The sequence below is a fragment of the Balaenoptera ricei genome, chromosome 17, assembly GCF_028023285.1.
Source record: "Balaenoptera ricei isolate mBalRic1 chromosome 17, mBalRic1.hap2, whole genome shotgun sequence".
NCBI lineage: Eukaryota > Metazoa > Chordata > Mammalia > Artiodactyla > Balaenopteridae > Balaenoptera > Balaenoptera ricei.
The window spans coordinates 68,838,019-68,857,667 of record NC_082655.1 but is presented as its reverse complement, the minus strand read 5'-3'; the positions used below and the strand labels follow the sequence as shown (position 1 = coordinate 68,857,667).

General features: G+C 37.1%; 1 protein-coding gene across 1 annotated transcript in view; it reads left to right on the top strand.

Moving 5' to 3' along the window:
• C17H8orf34 (chromosome 17 C8orf34 homolog) overlaps positions 1–19,649 on the top strand; it is a 111,534-nt gene that overhangs the window by 61,536 nt on the left and 30,349 nt on the right. Inside the window, 1 exon segment of the mRNA XM_059902059.1 lies at positions 9,315–9,443. Within this exon segment, the coding sequence (XP_059758042.1) occupies positions 9,315–9,443 (129 nt within the window).

The following is a 19,649-nucleotide window of genomic DNA, read 5'->3' as shown; positions in this document are numbered from 1 at the left end:
CATTTATTTGTCTTCTTTAATTTCTTTGAACAGTGTTTTGTACTTTTCAGTGTACTGACTAGCACCTTCTTGGTTACGTTTATACCTAAGTATTTTATTCTTTTGTATGCTATTGTAAACGGAATTGTTTCTTATTTTCTTTTTCCAATTGTTCATTGGTAGTGTTTAGAAATACAACTGATTTTCAAGTATTGATCTTATATCCTGCAACTTTGCTGAGCTTGTTATTAGCTGCAACCATGTTTTTGTGGATTCTTTAAGCTATTCTACATATAAGTTCATGCCGTCTGCAAGTAGAGATAGTTTTCCTTTTCCTTTTCCAATTTGAATGCTGTTTATTTATTTTTCTTGCCTACTTGGTCTGGATAGAAATTTTAATAGTATTGAATAGAAGTGATGAAAACAGGCATCCTTTCTTGTTCCTCATCTTAAGGGGAAAAATTTTATTATTTTACTGATCTACGTGGTGTTAGCTGTGAGTTTTTCATAAATGTCTTCTATTATATTGAAGACGTTCCCTTCTACTCCTAGTTTATTGGGAGCTTTTATTATGACAGAATGTTGAATTTTGTCAGAAGCCTTTTTCTCCATCAATCAAAATAATCATGCATTTTAAAATTGATTATATTAACATAATTATTACACCGATTATTTTCTTATGTTAAATAACTTTTGCGTTCATGGATAAATCCCACTTGGTCATGATGTTTAATCCTTTTTTTTTATGAGTTCACTTATTAGTTTTAGTTTTTATTGCATGGGAACAGCTTATAAATACTTTTTTAAATTTGATTTTTATTTTATATAGGGTATAGTTGATTTACAGTGTTGTATTATTTTCAGGTGTCCAGCAAAGTGATTCAGTTATATATGTACATATGTCCATTCTTTTTCAGATTCTTTTCCCATATAGGTTATTATAGAATATTGAGTAGAGTTCCCTGTGCTATACAGTAGGTCCTTGTTGATTATCTGTTTTATATATAGTAGTGTGTATATGTTAATCCCAAACTCCTAATTATCCCTCCCCCCACCTTTCCCCTTTGGTAACCATAAGTTTGTTTTCCAAGTCTGTGACTCTGTTTCTGTTTTGTAAATAGTTCATTTGTATCATCTTTTTAGATTCCACATATAAGTGATATTGTATGATATTTGTCTTTCTCTGTCTGACTTACTCTATTTAGTATGATCATCTCTAGGTCCATCCATGTTGCTGCAAATGGCATTATTTTATTCTTTTTAATGGCTGAGTAATATTCCATTGTATATATGTACCACATCTTCTTTATCCTTTTCTCTGTCGATGGACACTTAGGTTGCTTCCATGTCTTGGCTATTGTAAATAGTGCTGCCATGAACATTGGGGTACATGTATCTTTTTGAATTATGGTTTTCTGTGGATATATGCCCAGGAGTGGGAATGCTGGATCATATGGTAGCTCTATTTTTAGTTTTTTAAGGAACATCCATACTGTTCTCCATAGTGGTTGTACCAATTTACATTCCCACCAACAGCATAGGAGGGTTCCGTTTTCTCTACACCCTCTCCAGCATTTACTGTTTGTAGATTTTTGTTGATGGCCATTCTGACCAGCGTGAGGTGATACCTCATTGTAGTTTTGATTTGCATTTCTCTAATAATTAGCGATGTTGAGCATCTTTTCATGGGCTTTTTGGCCACCTGTATGTCTTCTTTGGTAAAATGTTTATTTAGATCTTCTGCCCATTTTTTAATTGGGTTGTTTGTTTTTTTGATGTTGAACTGCACGAGCTGTTTATATATTTTGGAGATTAATCCCTTGTCGGTAGCTCCGTTTGCAAATATATTTTCCCATTCTGTGGGTTGTCTTTTTGTTTTCTTTATGGTTTCCTTTGCTGTGCAAAAAAGCTTTTAAGTTGAATTAGGTCCCATTTGTTTATTTTTGTTTTTATTTTCATTACTCTAGGAGGTGGATCCAAAAAGATATTGCTGCGATTTATGTCAAAGAGTGTTCTTCCTATGTTTTCCTCTAAGAGTTTTATAGTATCCAGCCTCACATTTAGGTCTTTAATCCATTTTGAGTTTATTTGTGTTTTAGAGAATATTCTAATTTCATTCATTTACATGTAGCTTTCCAGTTTTCCCAGCACACTTATTAAAGAGACTGTCTTTCTCCACTGTATGTTCTTGCCTCCTTTGTTGTAGATTAATTGACCATAGGTGCGTGGGTTTATTTCTGGGCTTTCTATCCTGTTGCATTGATCTATATTTCTGTTTCTGTGCCAGTACCATACTGTGTTGATTACTGTAGCTTTGTAGTATAGTCTGAAGTCCTGGAGCCTGATTCCTCTAGCTCCATTTTCTTCCTCAGGATTGCTTTGGCTATTCAAGTCTTTCGTGTTTCCATAATCCTTTTAATATGCTGCTGAATTTGATTTGCTACTATTTTGTTGAGGATTTTTTCATCTGTATTCAGAAGAGATATTGGTATGTAGTTTTCTTGTCAAATCTTTGTCTTTTGTGTCAGGGCAATGCTGGCTTTATAGAATGAGTTCAGATGTATTCCCTCGTTTTCTGTTTTTTTTTGGAAGTGTTTGAGAAGAATTGGTGTCAGTTCTTCTTTAAATGTTTGGTAGAATTCGCCAATGAAGCCACCTTGTCCTGTGCTTGACTTTGTTGTGAGGATGTTGATCATTGATTCCGTGTCTTTACTTATTATAAATCTTTTGTTTATTCTTGAGTAGCTTTTGGTAGTTTGTTTGTTTCTAGGAATTTTTCCATTTCATCTAGGTTGTCCAGTTTATTGGCATTCATAATATTCTCTTATAATACCTTTTAGAAACATTTTTGTAAAGTTTGTAGATTACAGACTTGATTACATTTCTGATTTTAGTAATTTGAGTCTTTTCCCTTTTTTCTTAGTTAATCTAGCTAAAGGTTTGTTAATTTTTAAAATCTTTCTTAAGAATCAACTTTTGGTTTTGTTGATTTTCTCTATTACATTTGTATCTTCTATTTCACTTATCTCTGTTCTAATATTTATGATTTACTTCCTTCTGCTAGGTTGAGTTTAGTTTGCTCTTCTTTTTCTACCTCTTTAAGGTATAAAGATCAGTTATTGGTATAAGATGTTTCTTGCTTTTTAATGTGGGCTTTACAATTATAAATTCCCATCTGAGCACCACTTTTGCTGTGTCCTATAAATTTTGGTATGTTGTGTTTTCATTTTCATTTGTCTCAAGATATTTTCTAATTTCCTTTAGGATTTCTTCTTTCACCCATTGGTTGTTTAAGAGTGTGTTGTTCAATTTTCTCATGTTTGTGAATTTTCTGGTTTTTCTTTTTCTTTTTCTTTCCAATTCATTCCATTGTGGCCAGAGAAGATACTGTTATGATTTAAATATTTTAAAACATATTGAGACTTATTTTGTGGCCTGACATATGGTCTATACTAGAGATTGTGCCATGTGCACTTGGAAGAAGAATATGTATGGCTGTTATTCTGTGTATTTTTCTCAATATGTCTATTAGATCTAATTGGTTTATAGTGTTGTTCAAGTACTCTGTTTTCTTATTGATCTGTTTAGTTGTTCTATCCATTATTGACAGTGAAGTATTAGAGTCTCCAACTTTTATTGTAGAACTCTATACCCTCAGTTACGTCAGTGTTTGATTCATGTATTTGGGGTCTCTATTGTTAGGTGTGTATATGTTAAATAATTGTTAAATCTTCTTGACTGATTGACCCTTTTATCAATATATGATATTCTTTGTTTTGTAACAAGTTTTGTCTTAAAGTCTGTTTTGTCTGATACTAGTATAGCCACCCCTGCTCTCTTTGGTTTCTGTTTTCATGGAATATCTTTCAATCATTATTTCTTCAAATATTCTTTCTTCTCCTTTTTGGGACTACCGTTAGGTGTATGTTGGTACATTATACAAATTGATAAAATAAGAAAAGTCATATGACATCTCAAATAATACTTGAATGGTATTTGATAAAATTTTACATCAATTTCTTACTTTAAAACAAAACTAAATAAAAGGACTTTTAGAATAAAAGGATATTTTCTTAACTGAAGTATTGTCTGGCAGAAACATTTATGTAATATATATAAAAAGTTTTCTAAGTGATTGTTCTCAAAAGGAAAAAAGACAATAATATTAAGTCATTAACTTTCATATGCGGTAAATATCATTAACATTCATTAAAAACATCTCTATTGCTAAAGCTTACTTAAAAATAGATACTATATATTAATTAGGCCAGTGAAGAACAAAATAACCTGTTAGCCTATGCAATAGATTGTGAGCTCCTGTAGAATGTCATCCCCATGAGGGCAGGGAATTTTGTTACATTTATTCCCACTGGTTTACTCCCAGAACCTAGGACAGTGCTTTGTGCTATATACAAATGAGTGAATAAATGAGTAAATGAGAATTTAAGGATTAATTAGTGCTAAAATGTGTCCTAGTCTCATGAGATAACAGTTTAGAAGCTGTGCATTTTCAGATAACAAAAAAGCACCTTACACAGTGCAAGCTGGTATAGGTACAAAGATCTGCAAGATAATATTATGTTTTTAATTTTCAATTTTGATTTGTCATAGAGGAAAAATAATGACAAATAGGGTTCGATGAAGTTTTTTCCTTTGTGGTTCAAGCATTTCTACTGTTTACCTGGTGGAGTGGTGGTTCTGGTGGAGTGGTTGAGGATGATGAGTAGGGTCTTGGCAGGAAGAACCAGCAGAGCATTTGTCTGTCAATCCCTTGTGCATGATAGTGTGCACTGTTTCTTTTATAGCTATTTCAAATTTGTGATCCAGATGAGAAAATTGAGGTAAGTACGTTAGCTTCAGTTAAAACCAAAAACTAAAACCAGTCCTCAGTAATTTTATTTATGCTTTTGTATTCGGGGGAGGATTTCTCATTTATTTTTTAATGTTGCATTTAGCACAGCATATACAAAGAGGAATAGCTGTATATTTGCTAAAATTTTAGGAAAGAAATGAAAAGACCGTGCACGTGTATAGAAAACACAAGTTAACATAGATACGAGAGAATGAAGATGGCAAAACAATGTCTGAAAAATCATAGTATGGAAATGCAGAAGGCAGGAGACATGAAGTAATAAATTCACTGTTATCAATTTTAGGTATATCTATAGTACTGGGAAACCTCCTGGCATATTTAAATGAAAGTATAGGAGAAACTTTCAGGAAAGAATATTAGCATTCATTAAATTTTAGAAAACAGAGTTGAAAGATCTAAATAATTGAAATTATTTTGATTCCAAAGAAATAGATAGATAGTATCTCAAAAATCATTTGGAGGAAATGGTAAATTTATTATTTAACCCACAGATGGAAATTATTGGTAGAGGTATCAGTGAGTCAGAATTTGATTAATATAATAAAGAATTGTTCAAAATAGGCCCTGTTCAATATACAATCGGCTGTTTTGTGAAGTAGTGACCTCTTTATGAATGAACGGAGCATGCCCATCTACACGGTGCTGTGGGTGGGCTCCTGCTTTGGGGGTGAGTTTTGTCTCAGTGATGTTATAGGTTGTCCCTAATCTCAGATTCTTTCACCTCATATGGGTCATATTATGTTGTTTATATTGTTCTGCTGTTTTCCATGTCTCCTGAGGATATTTTTTAGAAAATGTATTTAAACTGTAGCCCTGAGTTTTAATACTAAGTATGACCTAAGCAAGGTTGTTTGTTTTGTTTAATATTTATTTATTTATTTATTTATATTTATTTTGGCTGCGCTGGGTCTTAGTTGTGGCATGCGGGATCTTCGCTGCGGCGTGCAGACTTCTTAGTTGCGGCATGCATGTGGGATCTAGTTCCTTGACCAGGGATCGAGCCCGGGCCCCCTGCACTGGGAGCATAGAGTCTTACCCACTGGACCACCAGGGAAGTCCCTCAAGGTTTTTGATCCATCAGAAACCTTTAGAGATTCTCATCTGGAGACTGTATACTGGGCTGATGACTTCCCAAATCACCTTCCATTATTTATCGAAACATCTTTTGAAATTATCCAGTGTAGTTGATTAGACCATGATTATACTGTGGCCTTCCTTGTCCTAGATTTGGATCCTATGATAAATTGGATCATAAATTGGATAAATTGGATGTGTAGCAAATTGTCACAAGCTACAAAAATATAAAAATAAATTTGTCTTAGTTTCTCTCAAAAGTTGCTGAGGAAAAGAGCTTGGGTGTCATTTCATTTCTCTGTAGTGCTGCATATGACCTCCCCTAAACTCAGTAGCTTAAAACAACAATTTATAATTTCTCATGGTTCAGTGAATGGGCTGGGCAGTTCAGCTGGTCTCACCTGGGCTTGCCCACGTGGATACATTCAGGTGGAGTTCTGCAAAGGCTGCTGGGGTGGGCAGCGGGGCATGTCACATGATTTTCTGGGGAGGTTGATTGGGACTGATTTTTTTTAAAAACCTATGTTCTTATTTTTTTTAATTGATGAGATCTTAATAGGATATGGTAATTTCTGGGAAAATTAGATAATGTAATGATGCAGATTAGAGAAATTATTCAAAAAAGGTTAACAAAAGTGCCAGTAAATGTTTTGAAGGATCTGGTTCAAATACAGTTTTCTCTGTCTCCTTTTCTGAGTTTCTCTTCCCTGTGCCTGGGCTTGTCCCCCCGGGAACTCCTGGGGAATGACCTGTGGCGTAATAGCAATATGCCTGGAAGTGTTTTCGAAAACCATTGATCACAATCACTGCTTCCACTGTCCACACTTGAACACTGGTGTGTTGATGTTAGCTGACATCTCCTTCCCAGAGTCCCTTAAATAAAGAAACATGGAGGAAGCAGCTGCATGTTTTTAGTTTAGATTTATTTAAATTATAGAAGTAATATTTACTTATTTTGACAATGAAAAAAATAGAGACATGTAGAAAGATAGTCTCTCTCCCTTTAGCCAGCTTAAAGTCTACTCCCTTGGAAATAGTTTGTATCTTTTCACTTCCTTTGAAATAGTTTGCATCCTTTTACATCCTTTTCTTTGTATAAACTAACATAAAATGTGTGAGTTGAACTGCTTTATAAAACTGGCTTTAAACTGTACAGTACACATTCTTAAGCAACTTGTTTCTATTATTTTAAAATGTATTATGGACATATCTCCATGCAAATAAATTCAGATCTGTGTTATACTTTTCCATAAGTGCATACCTGTACCATAGTGTGAATATGCCATAATTTATTTATTCCCCTGTTGAAGTACAGTTACATTATTTCCAGAGTTTTGCCACCACAAACTTTTTGGTGAAATAAACAAATATCGTGCACTTTCCGATACAATAAACAACCTTGTACATATATACATAAGTATGAGTGTTTTCATTTACTTATGATAATTTACCAGACAGAATAAGATTGCTGAGTCAGAGGATCAGTATATGTTTTATTATAATAAATATTTCTGAATTACTTTTAAAAAGGTAGCAGAAAAAAATTTTCAGTAGGTTGAGACTGTCTTTCTTATAGCCTTACCATATAAACTTTTAAAAATTATTTTATTTTTATCAAAACAAAAATATATATGGTTTAAAAAGCAAATTAGTACCACAAGGCAATGGTGTCCTTCTTTTTCTCCTGTTCTGCTTTTAATGTGGAACCACTTTTAACTCTTAGATGTTTCTTTTGGTACACAGATCTACATATCTAAATATACAAGATACTTGTATAGTTCTCTTTCAGTTTTTAAATTTGAGGCATTATCTCTTGACCTCCTTCTAAGACATTGTGCTTTATACCCAGGGCCCATCACATTCTCATAGTACAGGCAGGCAGCTATTTCAGATGTTGGTTAATGTATACTTTGCATTGACTTTTTCATGATTATGTTAATTAACCTTTTTCACAGTAGAGCCATAAAGTAGCCAACTGTTAATTTGTTTCTAGAATTAATAATTGGCTTGTTTTTCTATTTGCTTTGCTTTCTCTGTACCCATCACTAATGCTTCACCAAACCCTGCCTTAAAGTATATATTAAACACTCTCAATATGCTTAAATACATCGTGTTCTTCTGTCTTAGTTTATATTTTATACTTTATTTCATTTAAGAGGTTTTAGAGACTTCTCTCCTGTAGCCCTTTGTCCTCTTGCTCCAGTCTTTACTCCTTAGTTTCCAGACTTTTTCTCAGCTCTCTGCTGAGACCATCCTTTACTGTCATCCCAAGGCTTACCTTTTCCTTTTTCTTATGGAGGATTATCTGTTTCCTGAATCTCAAGTCTTTCCAGTTTTGGGTTCACTTATTTATTTTGGTGGAGCACCTCCATTAGGAGCTTTCTGAAAAAGAGTGCTTGCCAGATACATTTCTGGGTCCTTACAAGTATCTTGATTGATTCTTTCATTGGATATAAAATTCTAAGTTAGAAGTGATCTTCAGTTGGAATTTTGAAGGAATTTCTCCTGTGTCTTCTGGGGCCAAACATTGCTATTGAGAAGTCAGATGACAATTTGATTTGCTATTTTTGTCCCTGAAAGCTTTCAAAGATGTTCTCTTTATTACCACTGTTGTAAAATTTTGTGATAATATGCCTTACATTATGCTGTGGACATTTTATGGATCCTTCCAATCTGAAAGGCAATTATGTTTTTACATCCTTATTATTTTGGCATTGGTCCTCCTTGATTGATGCTTTCATGTTTAAATGGTATGAAATGTCCACTTTTTTGGGGCATCTCTCTCTTCAGGGACTAGGTTTCAGTATTCTCTACCTTGCTAAATCCAGTTACCACTCAGTTCATTTTGCATCTTCCAAAAAAAAAATGTGTAGCTATTTCTTGCCTAATGATGTCTTCCCTCTTTATTCAACCAATTTTTGATAAAAGAAAAATACCATAATGTAATTTTAGTGGGAATTTGAGGGAAAATGAAGGTAAATATAAGTATTCAGTCTTCTTTGTTTTATCAGCAGACAGCAATAATGTCTTAAAAACATTTAACTAATTGCTCATGAAGAAGGTAGCAATTATTTTTTTAAGCTGCTAAAACATAATAGAAAATATACTTTGCTTGTGTTTTTCCCTGATTTATACAAATTATTAGTTTTAAATCAGCACCTGAATTTTCTTTGTTCTATAAACACTGTCACACTTCCTTACTTGTTCAGTTAAAACATTTCTTAAAACCCAGCTTCATAACTTCCCCTCTGTTTGCTCACAAGAAAACCATTTCCAAACATTTTTATTCTGTACACTGATCTTGATACAGTCTTTCACATAATGATGAATAGTAAGTTTTTATCATTATGTAGCATGCTTATGAAGTAATCATTTTTTTTAAACATAGTGCCAAGGTCAGTAGATCATCCTAAGTGGAATTGGAGGACTAAACCAGAAAGCCGTGATTTTGATGAATTGAACCACATCCTTCAAGAGAGCAAGAAACTGGGAAAAGCCCTTGAGAATCTCTCTCGAAGTAAGTTCATTTAGTTCATTATAATTGGAATTCCTAACCAATATTAAAGTAGAAACATTCGTTAGTATTACCAGTAACATATTTCCAACATCCTCATTATAATTCCATGAGAGGTTGAGGAGTTCTAAGAGCGTGAGATGGGAAACGAGGACTGATCTTGCATGTTCCAGGGATTCGTGGGAAGACTAGTTTATATAGAGTAGGAGGGGCTATAGACCCCCTCCCCACAATGGCTGTTTGATTCCAGTCTCTCTACAAGGTCTTTGTTCGTTACCCAGGTGAGCTGTACACCTAATGGTACCTTACTCATTCTTCTCTTTTGAACCTTGTTGTTCTGTGTCATCCCAGTTAATGCATGTACCTGTTTCTTCCATGACCTTCTGATGTCTCTAAACTTCTTAAGGATATTGACTGGACCAGATTCTTCTTAGAATCCTCTCAGAACCTAGCAACATACCTTTTTGTAAAAGCAATGATCTGTAATCCTAGGGCCTGGGTCAGAAGTTTTGCTCTGCCACCTATGAGGTGAATAACATTACGTAAATCATTAAACCTGTACGAACGAGCCTTGGTTCTCTCATCTCCAGATCAGGAAGACATGATTCTGTGTCCCTCTTCTGATAGGTGAGAAGGTTTGAAATGATATGTTTCAAGTAAAAACTTTTAAATGTTATTGTTGTGAGAGTAGACAAATATTTTGATTTGATAAATGCATTCTATGTATGTAGAAATACATATGTACTTTATGGTTTTAGTAGTGAGTTCAAGGTATTTCTATCTTTCTCTGGTTCTAAAGTAGTTCTCAATTTTAAAAATTAGGCACCTTTAGATGAATACTAATGCTATAGCCTCACTAAAATGTTCTTCTGGTATTATGGAATATTAAAGATTCTTAAATGGAAAATAGAACACTAGCAAATTCTAGTAGATTATATTTGAGGATCAGTATGTTTTTTAAAATAGCATAATGTTACTAGTTTCATGATATTTTTTAAAGTTAGAAATTTCCCTTGGTATATTTTGGGAAAATTTTATATATATGTGTGTGTGTGTGTGTGTTTATATATTGTATTATACTGTAATTATATATTTATATACTATATTTTATTGTATTCCAATTTTATAGAGAGAGAGAGATTTAGTTTTTTCATACTTCTTAATTTATAATTCACTAGAGCCTTTTTTATTAGACTTTTGTGCAGTGAACCTGTCTTAGAAGTTAACTTGACTTATGATAGGGTCTCGTAATTTTGCCATTAGTAGAAACTCTTTGGTTGGGATTCAAGAAAATCCTGCTTTTGTCTAGATTTACTATTGGAGCAAATAATGATAAAGTGAGTTTTCAGCTAATTATTACGTTCATGAAAAGAACCTTACCTACCAATATGTCAAAGGCTTTATGTGTGTATATGTATGTATGTCTTACCCCTTTGGTCAGAGTCTGTGGCTTTTTATAGACTCTCAATTTATCTATAAATGTGAGTTTAAAAAAAGATTGAAGAAAATGCCCAATTATTACACATCTTCACTTATAGTATTAGTCAATTTTTGTCCTTTAAAACATGACATCTACCTTTTAAACACTTGTTATATCATTGTTAATTTGTAAGAAAGCATTTGACTACTAACTAAAACTTTTAAATAAAGGAGTCTGATGCACTTGCCCAGATCTGTAGCAGACGCGTCAAGGTTCACGCTGTGGTCTGTCCCAGGAAAACCTGGGAATAGCCTTAGATGGGGGCTCGCAACTGAGTCGTCTGAGCAGAAGCGAGTGGGAGCTATGACAGGGGCTCATTTGACTCAGGCAGGGAAGTCTGGAGAAATAAAATGGCTGGGGTAGCGGTTGATCAGGAGAGTAGAAGAGATGCAGGTTTGGGACATTACTCTTGGGACAGGGTCAGGGCCAGAGAAGTTGTTGGGTGAGTCCGTAGCTTGGCCAGAGTACGGTGTAACATTCAGCGTCTATGTATATGATGTATATGATGGAGAGTTGTTTTTGGCTTCATTGATTGTTTTAAGGGGGCTCTGTTTTTTGTGGCAGTAGTGGTGGTGTTTATGTGGCATAAGAGAGCAGTTGGTCACACAGGGAGGGGTCGCTCATTTCTCTGTATAAGTTTTTTGAGTCTCTTTTGGAACAAGATGCTACTTTCTTGGATGACTTGAGTTTCTGTGATTTTCGCTGAGATTTAATATTAACGTCTTGTCTTAGGCCCAGCATGTATCTAACTACTCAGTTATCAGTTCACCTGAGATGGTGATTGTAAATGAGTAGAAATTCAGCCTTATCATTTACTATGTTTATGTACTGATCTCGCTGCCCAGAATTGAGCTATTTAATCTCAAACTGTTCTTCCATCTTCCTGAAGGAGGATGTCGTTCATTCTTGTTTGATATTGTTTGACTCTTATAATGGCTGTGGCTTGGTAAGTCTTTCTCTAATCTAATGGTAACTTTATTAACCATTGTTTTATTTACTAGGAAGACTTAGGGAATGGACTCTTTTCTCCAGTTATAGTCAAAAGGAGTGTTCATTGTCTTGTTATTGTGGACCTTTTTCTCCTGTGTCACAGGAAAGGTTGAAAGTTTTTAGTGATCTCCTAATTTTCATACAGTCTCTGATAGAATTCTCTCTGGCAGGGTTGGTCTTTGCTTTATCTTAGTTTTACTTTCTAAAAGGTGTTACATACTTTTAAAGTATTTGTTATTTAGTTGAGAGTGACAGCAAAAAATCGTTTATATCCCTCAAAATGGTAGAATTATCTCATCTCTACAGCTGTCAACTTATGCAGACTGTACCATGCTGTCTTTCTGGCTTTTTGCAAACCTCTCGATGTAATGCTTTATCTTAAAGTCAGTCATGAACTGTGACACTCCTCGTGCTGTGATTCTGTCCTCAAGGTATACGTGTTAGAATAACTTCAGTGGCTTGGAATAATGCCAGTTATTAGTTTTGTGACCTTGGGAATCTTTCTTAACCTCTCTGTGTTGCTGTCACCTTTACTGTAAAATTGCAATCATCATGGTACTATTTCTGAAGGTTTTGTGACTATCACATGAGATGCTGTATCTAAAGTGCTTGATATGGTACCTGGTATGAAATAATTGCTAATTCAATGTTAGATATAATATTCAGTTTCTATTACTGTGTAACAAATTACGACAAACTTAGCAGCTTTAAAGAGTACAGATTTATTATTTTACGATTTCTGTGCCTCAGGAGGATGGGTGCGGGTCAGCTGGGTCCTCTGCTCAGGGTCTGGGCAGGCTGAAATTAAGGTACCGGCTGGGGCTGTGATCTCTCCTGGGCTTGGGGTCTTCTAAGCTCATTCTTGTTGTTGGTCACATTCAGTGCTTGCTCTTGCAGCACTACGATCCCTGTTTTCTCACTGGCTGTTGGCCAGGGGTTGTTCTTAGACCATTCTCAGGTCCTTGCCTTGTGGCCTCCTCCTCTCAAAACAACAATGCACTATTTCTTCTTTGAAGCCACTGGGGAGCATCTCTCTGAAGCTTTGCCTCATCTGATTAGGTCAGGGCCACCAGGATAATCTCCCTTCTGATTTACTTAGTCAGCTGTTTAGTAACCAAATCAGGAGAGTGATACCCTTTCATCTTCAGTGGTCCCACCATGCAGACTCAAAGGGAAAGGACTGCACAGGTGTGTATCTTGGGAGCCGTCCTAGAATTCTGCCTGCCACAGATACTATTAGTGTTATTACTCTTTATCCCTAACAGCCTATAACGTGCTTCAGCTGAGTGCTGCCCAACAGAAATGTAATACGAGCCACATGTGTGATTTTATATGTTCAAATAGGCACATTTCAAACAAGGAAAAAGAAACCTGTAAAATTAATTTTAATAAAATATTAACCCAGTATATCTAAATTATTATCAGTTTAATTTGTATTCCATATAAAAATTATTATTGAGGCATTTTATGTTCTTTTCCTTTCATACTGAGGCTTCAAAAATCTGGTGTGAATTTTATTCCACAGCACACCTCAGCATGGACGAGCCATGTTTCAAATGTTCATTAGCCATATGCGTGGCTCCCATATTGAACACCAGAGCTCTACCTAATGTTAAAACAAACACACACAAAGCCCTTCTCTTGAGGTCGAGTTACCTCAGACAGAGGTACAACAGAATTCCTTCTTCCTCTTTCATCCAAATTTTCAAAAAGAATAGTTAACACGCATGGTCTCCACCAGCTCATCTTCCTCTCACCCCTCAGTGTAGTTACATAATTGCACCCGTCATTCTACTGAGACCTTTCTCACTATGGTCACCAATTGAATCCAAGTTGTCAAACTGAATGAACACTCTTCCTCATCTTACAAAATTGCTCTGGTAGTTTTAACACCGTTGATTACTTTGTCTGCCTTCAAACTCTCTGATCTTTGAGTTTCTGGGACTTGGCCCTCATTTGATCGTCTTTGGATGCTCTCCACATCACATCTTGTAGGTTTCATTCTGACACTTCTCTTTCTTTCCCGCCGCTATGAATGCTGTTCCCACAGTTCATTCTCTGCCTCTGTTCTTTCAAATGCTGTGTCCAGCCTTATCCTCCCTCATAGATTTAATTATCACCCCTACACAGCTAACTCAGATAAGTGTATTTCCCATCCAGACTGTGTATGCTTTTATACAAGATGGTGGATATCGCACTGCCATGCTAGATTCAATATATCTAAGTAGATCATACCTCCTTCTTCACTGTGACCTTTCTTCTTCATGCTTTGTCTCAGCTGTTGGCATCTTCAGTTACTGGTTCAGCCAGGCTGGAGCCCTTCTAGACTCGTCTTTCTCCCTAACTGTTAATAATTAATTTCCAAGTGTTGATATTTTCCTTCTATCTTGGGTATGATTTTCTTCTCTGCCACATTAGCACCCTCTAATTCACACTCAGCACCACTGACCAGACCATTGGTTTATCCATTTAACATGTTCCATTTTGTTTCATTTCATTCCTGCCCCATGACAGAAAAAACAGGTGCAGTCCCTGCTCATATTGAGCTTGTGGCTGGAGGGATTACCATGACCTTAAGTTAGGCGAGTCTTATGGCCAAAATCTCTGTGGCTTAATACAGTATAAGTATTTAGTCACTCCATATAGTGTTCCAGGGTTGCAGACAGTTCTATCCTGTTATTCTACTATCTTTAGCACCTGATCCAAGGGTCCTGAAAGCAGAAGGAGACAATAGAGGATTATGGGGGTGGTTTCTAATGCCTAGAGGCGGAAGTGCTCACGTTACATCACCCGCATTCTACAGCTGACTGCAAGGGGGGCTGGGGAATGTAGTCTAGCCTGTGAGGCCAGGAGAAATGCGGAAATAGTTTGAAGCATGAATAACCATTCCTGTCCGCACTCTTGTTTCTCTGTATCTCCAAACAGCCCTCACTGCAGTCAGTGAGATGGGATCTAGAGTGAAGACCTGACACCACTTGTTGCAGACATTCAAGGGCTCCTTAAAACCTCATAGAAGGTGCTCCATGCTCTGACCCTTAGTCATGTGTCCAGTAGCACCTCTCATGACTCATCATCAGGCCACTTGCGCACCAGTAACAGGGAAGTTTTTCACACTCACTGATGTTTCCCCATTTCATGTATTTGCTTACGCTGTGTCTGTACCCTGAAATCACACCCCCACTTGCCCCAAGCTAATTTCTGCTCCTCTCTTTAGCCTCAGCTCGAATGCCACTTGATGATTTAGTGCTGCTGTCTTCCTGTGGAATGGATCTGGTACCCCTCCTTTTGCGCTTCCATGCTTTTCTCTGTACGCGCTTAAACGCTGTGATCTGCTTTCACAGCCCTCTGAACTCTGAGCTGCGGGGAGTCCAGGGGCACCTGGACTCTCCAGCATGTAGCGCAGTGATCAGCGCATAATTCAGTCACAATTCGCTGGGCGAGTGCCCCCTCTGCTTCCATTTCTTTCTGGTCCGTCTTCTCTGTGACCCCTCCCTTACTCTTTCTTCACTGCAGATCTACCTCCTGCTTCTCTAAGTGTGGGCCTTTGATGTCATATTACATAGGTTTTGGTTTTTATATATTTGATTTGTTTGCTGAGATCTTTGGCTTTAACTGTGCCTGTCTATTAAATTAAACAGCCAGGTAAGCAAGTAGGAGCCCAAGGCTTTTCTGAGCCTAAGGCTCTTGCTGCTTTTGGCAGTTTTCTGTGAAGGAAGGCAATGATAGGATGAGTATCTTTAGTCCATTTAGACATTGGTCTACAGATTGTAGTTCATGTGAAACACCGGCTGGAGCTTTTCCGAGGAAAAAAGCCCAGCTGTTGGGAGAACAGAGGACAGATGTTTATGCTCTGTGACTGATAATAGCCATCTGGACTCAGCCAAGAAAAAAATAACAGATGACTTTTTTTAGTTCAGCAATCCTGAACATCCCCCAAAAGTCTTTTCTGACAAACAGCCTGAGGAGTTAGAGAATAATAGCCTATGAGTGAAAATGGAAGCAGATGATGTGGTAATTGTTTGTTCATTGCATGCAGACCTCAAGTTTACCTTTCAGTAGGAGAGATAGTTGTGAAAAGCAGAATTTCAAAGCCTTGTAAGGAGACTTGTGGGAGCCTTCAACAAGGAGGTTTAGGGCCAACGTGGTGAAGAATATATCTGAGTAGAGTCTATAAGGATAAAAAGATAAAGCTAAGGTAAAAGGAGAGTGAAGATGTGTCATGAAGTGGGAGGTTCCTGGCAGAAAAGCATGTGTGTAAAAAGAAGGAAGAAAATTCACAGAAAAATCTCAGAGAAAGAAGAAAATTTTGTATTGTTGATGCATTAAGGATGAAGTGAGTAATAAAGTCAACGAAGGTGGAAGTCTAGGTGGCAGGGGAGTCAGGGGGTGCAGATGATCCTGTGTGTTTGCACGATCACTCTGGTGCCCCGTGGAAGATGGAATTGATACGGTTCATGTCTCAGGGCAAAAACCAGATGAAGAGAGCCTGAAATAGCGCGGTAGCTGTGGGATAGAAACGAGGGAACGGTGTACGGCAGGCACTGGTGCCGGGCCGCGGCCTGTTGGCAGTCAGGCTGCACGGCAGGAGGTGAGCGGCGGGCGAGCGAGCGAAGCTCCATCTGCCGCCCCCCCCCGGCGCTAGCATTACCGCCTGACCATCCCCGCCCGCCCCCCGCGTCCGTGGACAGATTCTTCCATGAAACCAGTCCCTGGTGCAAAAAGATTGGGGACCGCTGGTTTAAGAAGCGTAGAAGGGCTTCCCTGGTGGCGCAGTGGTTGAGAGTCTGCCTGCCAACGCAGGGGACACGGGTTCGAGCCCTGGTCTGGGAGGATCCCACATGCCGCGGAGCAACTAGGCCCGTGAGCCACAACTACTGAGCCTGCGCGTCTGGAGCCTGTGCTCCGCAACAAGAGAGGCCGCGATGGTGAGAGGCCCGCGCACCGCGATGAAGAGTGGCCCCCGCTTGCCACAACTGGAGAAAGCCCTCGCACGGAAACGAAGACCCAACACAGCCATAAATAAATAAATTAATTAATATTAAAAAAAAAAAAAGAAGTGTAGAAGATTATATGGTTAAGGCTCGTTTATATGAAAGAGGTGTGAGGATAAAGAGAGAATGATGTGCTTAGATTGTTTTATTGTTTGGTTTTGTTTATAATCAAGGTGGCTGGGTGCTGCCTGTGCCTCAGCTAGGAATTCAAGAGGGTTTGAGGGTGGAGGAGGAATGTTGTTTCGAACACCTTTGGTACATCCCAATGGTGTGGATAGCCCTCCTCTGTTCCCAGCAGTCAAGTGTGTGTGTGTGTGTGTGTGTGTGTGTGTGTGTGTGTAAATTGCCTATTTGGAGAAGAAATTTGATTAGGGATATAGATACAGGAATCTTTAGTATATAGGGGAAAAGAGCCCTCCCCCAAACACATACCATCGACATTTGAGATACAGGTAGCAAAGTGATCTAGTTGACACTGAAAAGGAATTTTCGGACAGGTAGGGTGAAAACCAAGGTAGAATGCTTTCAAAAAATCAAGGCGAGAAAATATTTCAGAAAATCTAGCTGTCCGAAGTGGCAGATAACTTGGTTAAAAAAAAAAAGATGGGAAACGTATTCATTGTGTGTGCAGCCGTCTCCAAGCTGTGCCTCCATTGTTTCCCGTAATGGGATTCATAATAGGAAAAGCTGGAAATTAAGTACCTTTTATTAGAGAAAGAAAAATGGATAAAGAAATCATGGTACATTCACACAATGGTATACTTTATAGTCATTAAAAATGATACTGTAGAAAATATTTACTAATATAAAAATATAGTTTTCTACAAAAAGCTGATAACAAAATAGTATGTTTGCCTTTAATTTTGTTCTATATATGCATATAGAGGCATACAGCATTTGTACGTATGCCTATATACGCTCAAAAAATTATTTGGAAGAATTCACAGGAAACTGTTATCATTATTTATGAGTGGAGACTTGTTTTCCTTTTCCCTTTATTATATTTTCTATTTTGTCCTGTGATAAATATGTATCGGTTTGACCAAATGAAATAAAACAGGCTTTTGGCAAAAGGAAGAATCGGGGTAATGTGTCTTTACATTCTGATATCATTGGGATTTTTTCCAATAGGGAGTCAGACTTTGGAAAATAGCTACTTCCAGTTTATACCATATGAATTTTCTGATCTACTCTCATGAAATGGATTACATTGACTAAGCTGTAAAGAATCGTGAAAATTTGCTACTTTCATTTCTCTTAGCTACAACCTGATTCTAACTCTAGGGCTAGCCTGATGCCTGGGAAAATGGAAATCTTGGTGGGGCAGGTGGCTCCTGTTTACTTGATCTAGGACAGCTCGGAATGTGAGAACTGTTTTGGAAGAAATTCCTGATACCACTGAGACCTCTTTGAGGGTTGGAATAAATGGAAAGGCCCATAAGTTGAAGGACACAAATGAAAGTATCCAGATAGGTTTTGCAGTACAGCAGAATCAGGAACCAACCTCTGATATGCCTGTGGGAGCCCTTGCCTCTTTATCTAGAAGAGAAGCTTAATTTCTGAAGGAACTCATTTCCCCCTGTTCATTTCCAAGAATCCCACTTCTATCTGGGACACCATTGCTGCCCTAAGCCAAGCCTCTTTGGCTACTCTGAAAGGACAGTGTCTCCTGTAAGATCTCACTTGGGCTTTTAGGAAGACCATGTGATCCAGTATGCATCAAGAGTCCCATAATCAAATCCTGGGCCTTCTTTCCTTACAACATATTGTAGCAACCCACTGTATTTTCTCTCGCATATTCTGTTCCCCACTGCTCCTCAGCTTCTATAAAATTTAAAAATATACCTTAAAATATGATGGATTTTGAGAGTTAATGAAGTGCCTAAAAGTTGTTAATCTCATCTCAGGGAATAGCTGTGAATGTTCTGCTTGGCGCTGGGAGAAATATCCTGGCTACTCAGTATGAATGGTTCTCATTAGAGCTTCCTGCTTCTGTAAAGAAGCGGTTCTTTAATATTCTTTCAATGGCTTTTAATCAGGTTAAGCTTTGATTAAAATCGAAATACAAAAAGTGAAAAATATCCTAGGCAATTTGACATGGATAATAGAGAGCCTAAAGAATTATACAATATATAGTATTTATTTAGAGAAATTCTTAGGTAAAAATCATCAAAATATATAAATGTTAAGAAAATATAATAATAGGTATCTGAAAAAATATGTAAGACCAGACATTTAGAACAATTAGAGACATAATTTCTTCCCCAAACCAAGTTCCCCATTTAGTTAGTTTGAGCTTTATTCTGGGACTCATCGCTTCTTATACTTTAATATGTCTTCATAGCAACCTTTTTCTTCATCTTAATTTTCCATTGGTAACATTTCTTGGCCCTGCAAAACAGCTCCTGATACTTGCTAAAACGGACAGTGAACAGAGGAGGTAGGGAGCTAGCTCACAAGTGAGGTGCAGGTTCTGTGTGACATGCTTTTTGACCATTCAAGGTCATTAAGGCCTTTTGACTTACTTAACTTGCAAGTTCTTGACTACACTCTAGATAGGTGAAGTATTGCTGCCATCTTTATGAATAATGGATTCATAAGTCTGAGGTGTAAAAGAAATTTAAAGACCAACTGATAACTTTCTAAAAACTGAGTGAGGAAACTCTTTTTGCAGGGCCAAGGGCATTAATGCAGAAAGTTAAAGATAATCAAGGGAGTTTTAAAAATCTCAGACAATTGAGTAATGGG